This window comes from Pseudonaja textilis, chromosome 2, assembly GCF_049901715.1.
Source record: "Pseudonaja textilis isolate UNSWEBS1 chromosome 2, rPseTex1.2, whole genome shotgun sequence".
In the NCBI taxonomy this organism is placed as follows: domain Eukaryota; kingdom Metazoa; phylum Chordata; class Lepidosauria; order Squamata; family Elapidae; genus Pseudonaja; species Pseudonaja textilis.
Genome location: NC_141991.1, coordinates 20,301,316 through 20,316,305, shown reverse-complemented (window position 1 = coordinate 20,316,305; position 14,990 = coordinate 20,301,316). Strand labels below are relative to the sequence as shown.

The 14,990-nt window shown below is 41.2% G+C and overlaps 2 protein-coding genes across 2 annotated transcripts in view; one reads left to right on the top strand and one right to left on the bottom strand.

Annotated features, from left to right (window-relative positions):
* The window catches only part of LOC148126801 (uncharacterized), a 183,895-nt gene extending 168,962 nt beyond the window's left edge, over positions 1-14,933 (bottom strand). Inside the window, exon 1 of the mRNA XM_087928632.1 lies at positions 9,264-14,933. Coding sequence (XP_087784758.1) covers positions 10,965-11,996 — 1,032 coding nt within the window. The 5' untranslated portion in view covers positions 11,997-14,933 and the 3' untranslated portion in view covers positions 9,264-10,964. The remainder of the gene's footprint in view (positions 1-9,263) is intronic.
* LOC113447616 (uncharacterized) lies at positions 89-4,992 on the top strand. The gene is made up of 2 exons (XM_026717901.2): positions 89-925; positions 1,791-4,992. Exons 1-2 carry the CDS (start codon positions 277-279, stop codon positions 2,300-2,302), a joined length of 1,161 nt encoding a protein of 386 aa, XP_026573686.1. The 5' UTR covers positions 89-276; the 3' UTR covers positions 2,303-4,992.
* Positions 14,934-14,990: the final 57 nt, after the last annotated feature.

Below are 14,990 nucleotides of genomic sequence, written 5' to 3'. Positions count from 1 at the left end.
CCCCTTCAATGGTCGGTGGTTCTGACGTGGCAAGCGGGGATTGGCTCTTCCGAGTATCTAAAACACACCCTTCCAAGTCCGGATCGAAGCTCCGCCCACGACGTTACTCCTGACTAACAACTGTTCGTGTGAACACTCCCTTAGGCAAAAGGTTCCATCTTGCCTTTCTTTCTGGGTCCTGCACTTCTATGCCACCTTTGTTTATTATCTACCCAAAGGTAGCTTCTAAATCAGTTGGGCACTGTGGAGTTTGCATTAATCAGGCTCCAAGCAGAAATGCCACATACCCCTCGCCAACGGTTGCAGCCTCGAGCTCCAATTTGGTCAGAGACAGAAACTCGAGATTTCCTTGCCCTCTGGGGTGAACTGCTGATTTTGAGGTGGATTGAAAACCGGCCCCCAAACAGTGACATCTATGAGGATCTCTCCGCCCAGATGATAGCCAGGGGTCACGAGCGCAACGCTTCGCAGTGTAGGAACCGAGCCCGGGACCTGAAGCGAAGTTATCGGAGAGCCAAAGATGCCCAGATCTGTGCTGGAGCTGAGCCCGTGTCTTGCCGTTACTTCCGAGAGTTGGATCAAATGTTTGGAGGCGAAATGGATAGGGCCACCAACCGGAGCTTGGCCAGCATGGATGGATCCATGCAGGTGGTGGTAAAAAGAGAGGATGCAAAAGACATGGAGGCCCAGGGCTCCGAGGAAGAGAGCAACCAAATGACACCCCCAAACACCCTCTCAAGTATGGATGCAGACACAGACACGGAAACCGAACAGAACGTGGGAATCATACGAGGGCTAGTGACAGTGGTAGATCCCAACGTGATTGAAACCACAATAGTTGAGGAAGGTCCTGAAGAGAAGCCGGTGCCCTTTTGTGGGCAACCTGTTCCAGGCTGCAGTGAAGATGGGCACCTCAGGGCTACTGGTGAGCGAGAGCCATTTTTCCTCAATGGCATTTTGTTTTTAAATTGGTGCTCTTAGCTCTTCAGCCATCTTATGATCTTGGGTTTAATTTAGTTGTGAGAATCTCTAAGAACTTGCCTGATATACCACAAAGATAGAGATTGGCTCTTGGTTTGTAAAAAAAGAGAGGGAGAGAAATGACCTGAATTTTCTCCTGATTAGAAGCCCAAATTAGATACAGGTGGGGAGATACAGTAAATGTGGACAGAGATTTAAGTTCAAAGAAGGAGGCAGGTGAAAAGTAAGTGTTGTATATTCCCATCTCAGTATGCCAAGCGAGTCAAATGAGCCTGTGGTTTTTCTGATGTGCCTTTTAAAAAAAAAAATGGAAGGAAGGAGGACAAAAGCCATTTAACCAAGATCAAAAAAGGTAAAAATTAGTTGGTAAGGTGGTTAGTTTTTCATTCTAGCAAGCAATCAACTGTTTTCCCTGCGGCCTCAGTTCTACTTTGTCAAAATGATTGTTTGTGTGATGGATATGTGGAGAGTCAGTTTGATGTAGTGGTTAAAATGCTGCCCTAGAGATCTGGAGACTGTGAGTTCTAGTCCCGTTTCAGGCATGAGAGCTGGCTGGGTGACTTTGGGCTAGTCATTCTCTTTCAGCCCAACCCATCTCATAGGGTTGTGGGGAAAAGAAGAGGGAGAAGACGTTTTCCAACTTACTCGAACTATATCAAATTGTAGACTGCCATCAACCCCTGTTCCTGGAAAATAAGAGAATCCAGCAATCTCAGGCTACATCACCTTTGCTGCCCTGCTGCCGGGCCAGCTGACATTGAGCAGTAGATAATATTGTCCGGATGCCTAACCCATTTCCCTCTCAACAGGTAGAGGCAGGCGAGAGAAGTCCTTTGGCCATCCCCTGACGACAGCAGAAAGGATGGCATCTATGCGGGAGAGGAAGAGGCGGTCGCATGAGGAGATGATGCATGAGATCATGAGTGACTACAGGAGGACCTGGGAGACCATGGAGGCTCTTCATGAGAGAAGTGAAATCAATGCTGGGGACTTCCGTGAAGCAGTGCTGAGGGAAATGCTTCTGGACAGAGAGGCCCGGACCCGGGAGGCCCAATTAGACCGTGAATCCCGGGCGAGGGAGGCCCAGTTGGATAGAGAGGCCAGGATTAGGGACAACCGTCTGGAGAGAGAGATTAGGATGAAGGAACTCGGTATGATTGAAGCCGAGCTTCAGCGCACCAGGGATATCCTCCATCCAATGGTTGACGCAGTGGCATCTGTGGCAGAGGCCTTGCGTGTGGCCAGCAGGATACTGCCACTCTCTCAGCCTGCACAGAAAGGGAGGGCTGGAGTCTTCTTGGAATCCAAGGAAAGCAAGTAATGTCTGTCTCTCTCTCAACTATAAAACTTTATCTTGAATGGGAAAGATGTGTTATCAGGAAGTGAAGGGAGGGGGGAAAAGGGTGCTTTCTAAAGTGCTAAATTCAGGGATTTTCAATAGTAACTTTAAGAGGTTGAGCCAGGTTCACCTACTCCCTCAATTTGCTCATCCTGTGGAACAGAGATAACGTACATCTAGATGGTTTGGTTTGGAACAAGAAAAGAAACTTTAGAAAAGACATTACAGTAGCTTATGGATAGGATCATTCCTTTTCCTTGACAACCATATCCAGCTGACTGCTTATTTGGGGCTCTTTCTGGAGAGCAGGTATTGGAGAACAAAACGCTTGCATATTTTCACAATGGAGTATTGTTTGTACAGGTGGTCCTCAGTTCATTTAGTGACCGTTGGAAGTTGCAATGGCACTGAGCAAAGTGACTTGGGACTGTTTATCACATTTATGGCTATTGCTGCTGTATCATCATCATCATGGTCACATGATCAAAATTTAGCCACTCAGCAGCTGGCTCACAATTATGATGGTTGCAGTATCCCGGGATCATGTGATCGCCTTTTTATGATCTTTGGCAAGCAGATTCAATGGGGAAGCAAGATTCACTTAACAAACGTATTATTAACATAACCACAGTGATTCACTTATCTGTTCCAAGAAAGGTCGTAAAATGGGGCAGAATTCACTTAACAATTATCCTGCTTGGCATCAGAAAATTTGGGCTCAATTGTGGTCATAAGTCAAGGACTCTCTATAGCAGTGATGACTAACCTTTTTGTCGTCGCATGCCGAAAGCGTGCCTCAGGAATGGGATTCAAATTTTTTAACAACTGGTTCTGTGGGCGTGGCTTAGGTGGTGGGCGTGGCTTGATGGTCATGTGACTGGGTGGACGTGGCTTGGTGGTCATGTTATTGGCTGGGTGTGGCCAATATCACTCACATCAAGGCATGCATCTCCTCGCCTGGCCTCTTATGACTGTGGTGATGCTGCAACAGTCTTAAGTGTGAAAAATGGTCACAACTCACTTTTTTCAGTGCCATTGTAACTTTGAATGGTCACTCCACACAAGCAAAGTACCAGCAAAAGTGGGGGGGGGGAAACTCCAGGGAAGTTCCTGAGATAGGAAGTCTAATCCTGCCAAGAATGTAATAAGGGATAACAGAGAGGCAGTTTCTGTAAGCAACACCAGAATGTTCCCTTCCTGCCTTCTTTACAGGATTAGGCCAGTAATTTCTTCTAACAACCGGTTCTCCAAACTGCTTAGAATGTTAACAACCAATTCTAGCGAATTGGTGGAATCCCACCCCTGGCATACCTGCACCCATAATGCAATGCACACGTGACCCCCCTGCGCTCCCCCCCGCGCATGCACACATATCTCACACATGTGCTCTGCCCCCCCACACATGTGCAGCAGATAGCAGAAAATCAGGTGGCTGGCAGGAGGCGTGCACAGATGTGCAGTGGAACTGAGCTGGGGTGACGGCTCACGTGCCCGCAGAGATGGCTCTGCGTGCCACTTCCAGCCTGTGTGCCACAAGTTCGCCATCACAGCCCTACAGTATATATGTTTGTATATGCTAGGTATGCATCATTCACAACTCTTCCTTTCCAAATCCTCATGAGCAGGCTTCATTTTTCTACCAGTTAGTGGAGACCATCAATAGAGAAGAGTTGCTGCCTTCACATGTACTGATAACCTCCCCTGAAGCAACTAAGTGGCTGCTTTGCAAACAGAGTGCTGGACTGGAAGGAATTGACTTAGCTTCTCCTTCCAAATCTCTCTTATATGTGTAAGCAATGAATGTGGCTCTCTTCAAATCCTTGTGGGCTGAGTTCACAGCAAATCCAAAGCCAGGTTAAAAAAAAACAACAGAATTGCTGTGTTCATATAACTTGCTATGATGAACGATATAATGTTTTAATGTGATGGCCCATTTCACAGAACATGGTTCCCTTTCTTCCTCTGTGGTTGTTCTCAGTCGGTATTGATAAGAAGCAAGAAGCCTGGCCCGTGTTTTGCAGGGTCTTGTAGGGCTCAGTACTTTCTCCACTTCTGCTTAACATCTACATGAAGCTGCTGAGTGAGATCATCTGCCACCATGGACTGAGATATCAATATGTTGGTGACCCCCATCTGTATATAGCAGAATAACACAATTAAAAGGGACCTTGGAGGTCTTCTAGTCCAACCCCCTGCTCAAGCAGGAAACCCTATACTATTTCAGACAAATCGTCGTCCAGTCTCTTTAAAAACTTCCAGTGTTGGAGTATTCACAACTTCTGGAGGCAAGTTGTTCCACTGATTAATTGTTCTGCCAGAAAATTTCTCCTTAGTTCTAGGTTGCTTCTTTTTTTTATTAGTTTCCACCCATTCCTTCTTGTCCTGCCTCAGGTGCTTTGGAGAAGAGCTTGACTCCCTCTTCTTTGTGGCAGCCCCTGAGATATTGGAACATTGTTATCATGTCTCCCCAGTCCTTCTTTTCATCAGACATACCCAGTTCCAGCAACCGTTCTTCATATGTTTTAGCCTCCAGTCCCCTAAACAACTTTGTTGCTCTTCTCTGCACTCTTTCTAGAGTCTCAACATCTTTTTTACATCATGGCAACCAAAACTGGATGCAGTATCTCAAGTGTGGCCTTACCAAGGCATTATAAAGTGGTATTATTAACACTTCATGTGATCTTGATTCTATCCCTCTGTTTATGCAGCCTACAACTGCGTTGGCTTTTTTGGCAGCTGCTGCACACTGCTGGCTCATACTTAAATGGTTGTCTACTAGGACTCCAAGATCCCTCTCACAGTTGCTACTATTGAGGGAGGTACCACCTACTGTATTCCTATGCATTGAGTTTTTCTTGCCTAAATGTAGAACCTTACTATTTTCACCATTGAATCTCATTTTATTAGATAGCACCCAATGTTCAAGTCTGTCAAGTCGCTATCTTAAACCCATGGTAAATTAAGCAATCCTGTTATCTCCTTGCAGTGCTTAGGGGCTATTAAGGGCTGGATGGGGAGCAATGGACTGAAGCTGAACCCTGTCAAAATGGAATGGCTCTGGGTTTGGGGTGGTTTGGCTCATGGAGAATTGCCACCTTGGGTCTTGGGTGAGGTTCCACTGCCCCAGACAAATCCAGTACATAATCTGGAAGTTCTCCTGAACTCATGACCCCAGCTCAAGGAGCAGGGTGGCAGTTGTGGCTGGAGGCCCTTTGTGCAACTGGGCTATGTGCCAGTTATGTCCTTTCCTGGACCAACGATCCCTGCTCATAGTCACCCATGCTCTACTTACCTCCTGTCTTGACTGTTGCAATGTTCTCTACATAGGCTGGCCTTGAGAAGTATCTGGAAGCTTCAACTGGTTCAAAATAGAGTGGCCCACATGGTTTTACACCCGCTTGCGAGTGTAATGACAAATAAAATTCTTATTCTTTATACGGGCCTAGATATGAATATGTGTCATCTCTCCTGCAAGGACTGCCAATTTGCTTCAAGGGCCAATTCAAGCTGCTGGCTGCCACCTTTAAAGCCCTACATGGCTTGGGATCAGGTTATTTGAAGGACAGACACCCCTACCCAACCCCACCAGAGTGGGGGGCCAAGGGAATATTATGGGTCCCCCTCTCCTAAGGAGGTCCATCTAGTGAGACCAAAAGGAAAAGCCTTCTCTGTGGGGGCTCCTTCCCTGTGGAACATCATCCCACAGATGATATGATCAGCCTCCACTTTTAACGCTCTGTCACAGAGGTTTCCAAACTTGGCATAGCTGGCTGTGGAATTCTGAGAGTTGAAGTCCACAAGTCTGAAACTTGCCAAGTTTGGGGACCCCCTGCTCTGTCATAAGGCCCTGGAGTCCTGATTTGCCAATGGGCTTGGGTGTACCCCAGAGTTCAATGGAAACCTATCAAATGGTTCATTTGGTTGTTATCGTAAGGATGTGTGGGGTTATTGCTTTTTATTGTTTCTGTATTGAGCTTTTATCCTCGTAAACTGCCCAGAGTAACTGAGAATGAGTTTGGGAAGCCATATAAATTTTCTTAAATAAATAAATATGCTAAGGTAACGGCTGGGTTTCCACATCACACTGGCTCACACAAATTTTATCTCATTAAAGCCTGCAATGGTTTGTCACCCTAACCCAGTTAATCTATTGGGGAACATGTGTGTGCAGGAAAAAATAGTTTTTATCATTTCGGATGCCCCATTTAGTTAATCTGAAAATTAGAGTACTCACAGTTGCCTCACCAGAAAGAAGGATTGACAGACAGAAAGGAGTATTGACAGCATCATTCAGATTACATCTTCAGGAAAAAGCCTTTCTGATAAGAGTAGAATATAGTATGTTTAACTTCTTCCAAGAAGACCATTCTTTGTTCAAAACCAACTTCTTTACTTAGAGCACTACTGGATATGAGCTAATAGAGACAAAGGCCAAAGAAATCCAACACTGTAAAAAGAAATTATATTTTTATTGAGCAAGATATCCAAGACACTGCATTTGACAAGACACAGTGAAAAGACCATTTAAAATTAGTATTAATTTTCCAAGGGTTTACACTTTAGGGTCAGAATAATGTAGTCACTTATATTTTAGTATCTTGCTAAGGTAAATGGTTGAACTTACAACCATTCATTTAAAGATGGTTTTAAGTTAGGACAGCCTTGGGGTGGGGTAGGGGGAGTGATTTTGCACTATCCCCACATTTATGACCAAGTAAAGCATTGTACAGTCACGGGTTCCCAATTTGTGACCTTCCCAGCTGATTTCTGACAAAAAGAAATCAACTAGAAAAGCAGGATTCGCTCAACGACCATGGTCAAAATGGTCATAAAGTTAGGTCATGTCATGACTTGATTTACAACCATCCAATTTATGACAATAAAATTCCAGTTGTGGTTGTAAATTAAGGACTATCTATAAATGTCAAAATACCCTGGATTCTTCACTCATTGCTACACATGGTTGACTCCTAAAATTGATAGCATGCACTGAAGAATTAAAAAACAAATGCTAAAAAGTAATCACATTCTCTCCCCAGATGTATATTTCTATTGGCATTCGTTTAATTCTTTTATAATTAGTATGACTCCTACAATGTTATTTCAGGAAATATTTATTATGCTGCTGTCTCCTATCTGGTATTCTCCAGATGTGCTGAATTATAACTTCCATATTCCACCAACCATTTAAATGACACTGAGCAAAGAAAGGCTGAGATACATTAGCATTCCGTAGGCAACAGTGCACTTCTTGTTCTCAGCTACATGCGTGCACAGACACTCAAATAGATGGAAAATAGGTTTTAATGTCAAACAATGACTTATTACTAATATCTGCACATGAAATTATTGCGGGGAATTCATCCAGAGTCTTCAAATTAGGTGCTACCTATATGTTAAGGAAATCACGCTCTAATGCATCCAATTTTCAAGGAAAGAATCAATAACCCCCAATGTTGCTTAACCCTGATAGTAGGCTGGGTGAGAGAAAACCAGTTGAAATTAAATCCAGACAAATCGGACCTGCTGTTGGTGTGGAAAAAGTAGGACTCTGGGATTGGAGAGAAGCTTGCTCAGCACAGGGTTGCAACCCGCAGAGGGAGCAGGTTGGGGTCTGGAAGTGCCCCTCGATCTCCATCTGTCACCGGACTTGTAGACAGCAACTTTGGCAAGGAGAATGCTTGCAGAATTGCAAGCCGTTGCACCAACTGCGACCCTTCCTGAGCCAGCTGGACTGTGACAAAGTTGACCATCTGCCTTAACTGTGTTGTGTGTGAGGCTATTCTTGAAAAGGATCTAGAAATTGCAAATACTATCAGGCGAGGCAGCTAGACTACTGACCACCATAGTGTATAGAAATCATATGATTCCTGTAATAAAGATCAACAATTGCTGGCGTTTTCTGGGAATGATTCAAGATATTCTTGTATAAAGATTTTAATAAAAGTTATGTTTAAAACTGAAGAATAATTTAAGGGTAGTAATGACTCATAAAATCTTACACAGTTTAGGGTTTGATAGTCTATGGCAGGGGTGTCAAACTCAAGGCCTCTGGGCCGGGGTGCTGAGATCTGGCCCTGCGTGGTTGTCCTGGAAACAGCAAAGAACCGGCCCACGATGCCTCTGCCAGTGAAAACGGAGCTCGGGAGGGCAGCCCTCTCAAGCTCTGTTTTCACTGGCAGAGGGTTGCAGGAGCCCTTCCACAGCTGAAAACAGAGCTTAGGAGCCCGTTTTCTCTGGCAGAGCACTCAGGCCACCACAGGCACCCCTGACACAAGTGACATCGAGCTGGTCACACACACCCTGGCCACACAGACCCCTAGGTCAAACACAACCCTGATGCAGCCCTCAATGAAATCAAGTTTGGCACCCCTGATCTATGGAATCGCCTCTCTTGCTATGAACTTGACTACTCAGAATAGCAGGAAAAGCTGTTCTGAAGATTCACCTTTGTCAAAGTTTCAACCATCTGGCACATGAAAAGTGACTTCTCCTGCATGGTACAAGGTTGTTGTTTTTTAAAAAAACAACTTTTACTTGTGTTGTTAAAAATTAATTCAAGCAAGTAAATTGTCTTAGGGTTGTAATGGCTACATTTGATTTTGAGGAGAGAGAGAGAGAGTACCCTCAAAGGGAGAGTTAGTGTGATGGACTACAGTGCAGTGGTAGTTTCTCAGGAAGGAGGGAGCATAATGAGAAAGACGAGCGAGACAAGAGGCAGCACAGCCCAAGAGGCTGGATAGGAGACAGAGGAAGAGAGTAAGAATAGCCACTCCTTAGGATCTCTGAAGGTATATTTGTTAAGGTGAGCGTAGTAAGGATTTGGACTGGCAAGGTTCTGTCTATTAGCTGTAAGCAAATCAAGCACTGAACTCTAGCTGAATTGTTCTGTCAACCTTGGACTTAGCCTGACAGGAGGGAGAGAAAATGGTAAAAAGTAAACATCTAAGCAAACAACCATGATCAGAATATCTTTTTAAAATGCATTTTAACATTGTATACTCCCCACTTATTGCAAGGAAACATTTTCAGTACTTTAAAAACTACGGCATACACTATTCTAATCGGCAATGTTATATGTACAGAAGAGTTGTGATTAAGCTGTAATGATCAATGTTTGAAAATGTAATACTGACTGACTTAATATTTACAATTGACTTAATATTTACATTTAATATTCTCAGCCCCTTGTTCTCAAGGCAGCAGACAGCATCCAAAATACTAAAGTAGTCCAAGACTGGATAACCAGTGACCTTCCAGATATTGTTAGGCTGCAATTTCCACCGTCTCTCACTGGTGACCATAATGCCAAGTGCTGTTGAAAATTGGAGCTCAACAACTGAAGAAACCCATACACTTGTCATAGTTACACATAAGCACATTCAAATCAGTGGTACAGGTTAGTTACAGTGATCTTAACCTTCTCTGGTTTCAGTGTGTGTGGGGGGGTGTTTAAGTGTGACTAAGTCTGGATCCAATGTAGTAATAACAACAAGAATAACAACCATTTATAAACAATCTGGAACCTAGATCAAATATTCAAAAATTAGAATAACAAAAGGCATGGAAAGAGAACAAAATGTTTCTTTTAAAATACCAATTTTGACCACTATTAAATAAAGGGTCAACAGATCACTTGGAGCAGGGAATTACACATACTGGTGTCACACAAGGGCAAATAACAGGATTCCTGAGGATCACTGCAGGGGACAGCCTCGTATGGCAATTTTTTGAATAATGTAGAGCCAATTAGGAGCACTTTGGATGATGCTCAGAAGCAAGTCTAACTGATTAAATTGAACAAAATTGAAGCTATGTATTAATTTACACAAACCGTACTTTAACTTGCATTTGTAACTTTAATGCATTCTCTAAATACTAAAGTCTGCACAGGCAACCTCCTATAAAAAGCATTAGAGAAAATCTAGAGATTAACAAGGGTGAATTCTTGATTTACTACTCTTTGAAATTCCAAAGTTGCCTCCATACAATATAGTCTAGTATCTATAGAGGAACGAAGATTGACCCATGGCTACTACCTCTGTATCACATCTCTATTCCAGCATTCCATGTTATATGACTTTTTTTGTTTGCAGAAATATAAGATTTCACTTTCAAATCTAAGCATAGCAAACTTGCAAGCCGAAAAGGAACAAAGCATCAAGGATGTGTTCAGCAGTGGGGATTCAACCATCCTTTTTCTCTCTATGCCTTGAGACTTTGGAAAGAGGGCTATATATTTCATACAGACAAAGAATCTATATTAACATATTAATGTTCATTTTAAAGCATTTTCCTATTACTAATTAATCTTTTACATTTCAAACTACAGTATTATTTTCTCATAAAATTAAAAAATGAATGTTAAAGTCTTAGCTTTCTGGCTTTTTTATACTTATTGTAGCCTTATTAACCCCTAACCTTAGTCCTCTTGTTTTATCCACTGCTCTTGGTTGTGACTTTTCTTTTTGCTACACATTTTGAAATACTGAACATGTAAGTACAAATAGAATTTCAAAATCCTAAAATAAGTCCACTGCTTTTGGACATACAGATGATGACACACATTGTTCTTAAAAGGCTACTATTTAGAGAGCAAAGATGGTGCTAATATTAATAACCTGTACAGAATTGTCTTTGGAATTTAAGTTTTCTGCCCAATATGGATTCTCTGGTGAGAAATAAGGTGCGATTTCTGATTGAAATTCTTCCCACAGTTGGGACACTTATATGGTTTCTCTCCAGTATGAAGCCGTTGATGAATAACAAGCCCAGAATTGAAGCTAAAACTCTTCCCACAATCCTGACATGTGTATGGTTTCTGCCCTGTGTGAATGCCTTGATGCGAAATAAGGTGTGATCTCTGGTTGAAGCTCTTTCCACAATCAGAACATTTATATGGTTTCTCCCCAGTGTGGATCCGTTGATGTATGATGAGACCAGAGTTGTAACTGAAGCTTTTCCCACAGTCGGGGCACTTGAAAGATTTTTCTCCCATATGGGTCCTCTGATGCGACAGGAGATGAGATTTTTGGCTGAAGCTTTTCTCACAGTTGGAGCACTTATACGGTTTCTCCCCGGTGTGAATTCGTTGGTGTATGATGAGCCCAGAGTTGTAACTGAAGCTCTTCCCACAGTCAAAGCATTTAAATGGCTTCTCGCCCGTGTGGGTCCCATGGTGAGAAGTGAGATGGGATCGCTGGTTGAAGCTCTTGTCACAATCAGGACATTTATACGGCTTCTCTCCTGTGTGGATTCTCTGATGGACCATAAGTCCTGAGTGATTGCGGAAAGTTTTCTCACAAATGATGCAGAGATACGGCTTCTCTCCTAAATGGAGAATTTGAGGTCTATTAATGCCTACATTGTGGCAGAAGCTATTTTCCTGTTTGTTAGGGGTAATTTTACTTTCTTCGATGTGGATCAGTTGCTGGATTAGTATTTGGTCAAGACGTTTTAAATTCCCATCCTTGCACTGACTAGCTTTGCCTTGTGTTTTATCAGAAGCAGTTTTTTCTCTTCTCTCTGGCAGCAGATTGTAGTGACTTTCAGTCCCCCTCTCTTGTTTACATCTTTGAGAGCTACTCTCTTTAGATCCTCCTCTAAACATCACCTGCATTTCTACATGCTCTGGTTCTTCTTTTATGGTTGTCTGCTTCTCAGTTTTGGTTGCCATCCCATCACCTGTTGAAGTAAACCAGATTTTAAACAAAAAAGATGGTTTTCAGTCTTTTCCACCCATAATAACATAGGAGTTAAAGAAAGGAATCCATTAAAAGTTTTTAACGACATTACTTATTGAATCTAACCCAAGAATAATCTCCAAAATTATGTTACAGCAAAAGCAATGTCAATTAGTAGTAGTAGTAGAAATTTCAAATGCACAATTATACGTTGAGGAAAATAAAGTTGAGGTATGGAAAGCCAACACCATCTTTCCATTGTACTCCATTGACACACGCTGAAGGACGATTAGACAAACAATTGAATTTATTTTTTAAAACAATAACCAGAATAATAAACACTGTTAGAGAATGTTTGCTTATCTAAGATTCCAGATTCAGAAACTGGCATTTCTGGTTAAGCAGGATCTTCTAAACAAACTTCTGTACACATAATTTCATACTCCAAGTATCAGATTTAAAATAATCCATGGGGAATGTAAGTAAATTTTACTGGCTGCAATTCTGTGGTGTTGGAAAACATGGATAATTTCCAGTTTATACCCAGAATGCGCTCAAGCAACATCAAAGCAAGAACATGTGCCACTCAGTTCAGCTAGAAAAAATATATAACTTGACATTATTAAACAACAGCCAATATCACATAGTTAATTGGCACAACCTGATCAAAATTAGGCAAGTGCAGGGAGAGACACAAACAAGAACTTACATTACAGGAAGTTCTCAACTTATGACCACAATAGGGATCAGAAAAATTGTTATTAAGCAGGGTAGTCATTAAGCAAATCTTCATCTGACTACCCGATTTTTGGTACTTTTTGCCACAGTCATTAAGTAAATCAACAGCAGTCTTTAAACAAGACATCTCATGACCATGACTTGCGACCCTCTGCTGGCTTCTCCACTCACTTCGCTTGGATACTGCCAGTGTCATAGTTACCAGACAGATGCCAAGCTCCTGAACCACAATCACATGACCATGAAGATGCTGACAGCCTTCAGTGCAAGGATCAGTTGTAAGCTCCTTTTTTCAGTACATACATTCATTAACTTCAGTCACTAAAAGAATGGTCATTAAGCAAAGACTACCTGTAGTTACATGTCTCTAGCTATACATCAAAAGGACACAGTCACTGGAAACTATACTGAGGATAATTAGCATAAATCCCCAAGGGACTGGCCTTTGTTTATTTCAGCTTTAACTCCTTTAAGTACATAATAGGAACGGACTACAAATGGAAAGCAGGTGATCCAATCTCAATTCTGCACCACAAAGGAAACAACTTGATGAGGAGGATGTATGTAGCATGTGGAAGGAAAGCTGAAATTCTCTCCCCATCTGTACTATTTTCCTTTGAAAATTCATTCTGAGGCAGTATGAAAAACACCTCTGAAAAGCCCATAAGCAAATGCTTTCAAGCAGCATCCGCTTCTTCCCACAGTATTCTTCAAAATGTCTCTGCTATACCTTTAGAGATACTGTTACACATGCAGTAGCAGAGTAGTACTCCAAAAGAAAGATGATAATTAGATTTATTGCCAAAAGCTAGGAAATTAATATGCCACCTTACAAACTGTATAAGCCAAATTCTAACACTCATTTATTAATGAATTCTTTAGGGTAGAAGAATCCAAAAATTGTCTGAACTTCTTGTTCTTTGAATGGCACTCTGTCCAAGAAATTGACATTACTGAATACCTCAAATGTGAAAATAAAAAGGAAGATCTTGTGGTGGAACGCTTGGATTACACAAAAGATTAATACTTTAAATCAGCTGATTACTAATGATGGTTTTAACTATTTTGAGAAATTGCCTTTTGAGATTGATGTGTCTGCCTATGTGCAATATGATATATTCAGTTGAAACATATGTTAATCGGTTTGGCTGAAATGCTTTAACAATCTCTGGGCTACCTGTAATTTTAGCTTCATTATAAGATGCAATGTTTGAATGGAAAAGGTGAAATGGAAGTCACAGCTAATTAAATATTTGAAGCTGGAATGAAAAATTTGGAATACCCACTTTTAGAAAATCAATTGGTCTAAAAATTAAAAAATGCAAAATATACATCTTATGATTGATAAATAAAACATATTTATCAGAAAACATTATTTGGGGTTTACTGGACCATTCAATTGTTTTAAAAAGGATAGACATTATGTTCCTTGATGTTTGAAGACCCTTTAACACATATGATTTGGTCTTGTTCTGTCACAGCCTTATTTGTGTTTAGATTTACAAAAGTATGTTGATGTAATATTGGGAAGAAATATTAAGGATCTCAAAGGGATATTGAATTATATCCTTAAAATGGGATTTGTTGTCTCATAAAGAATGTTGAGCTTGAGGTAAGGCAAAGAAGATAATTTTAAATAATTGGACAGAAACATACTTTCCTGATTTTAAGGATGTGAATTACCTGTTTTGGAAAAGCCTTTGTTTTCTAAAAGTAAGATGAACATATGTTGTCATATGGCCTATATTTACTTAACAACTGGATTAATTTTCTATGTTTATATTATATGGATTTTTCTGTTAGTTTTTTTTCTTTTGCCACATTTTGTTTATTTTAATCACTATAACAGATTTATCTTTTTTATTCCACTACATAAACACTAAACCTTTGGGGGTGTTGTGCAGACTTTTTAAATATTTCACCATTTCAAATCAATTTTTAAAAAGGCTGATCATGGAATATCCATCAGCTCATTGTCAATAATATTGAGATAATCCTGTTTCTTTCCCAGTCTGAGGTCTCACCTCTGTTGCAGACCTGATGATAGAGAAGAAATTATTGTTTCATATTGTTTTGTCTCAAAATTGTTTAACTATTGTATATTTTCCAGTGTCATAGCTAAATTCAGCATCAATTAATTAAATAAATAAAATGGTAATCCATGTGGGATTAGAGACCACTATTCGAGCAATTCTATTTATCATTACAAATAGCTGAAAGCTTCATCAAAATAATTCTGGATTATTTAT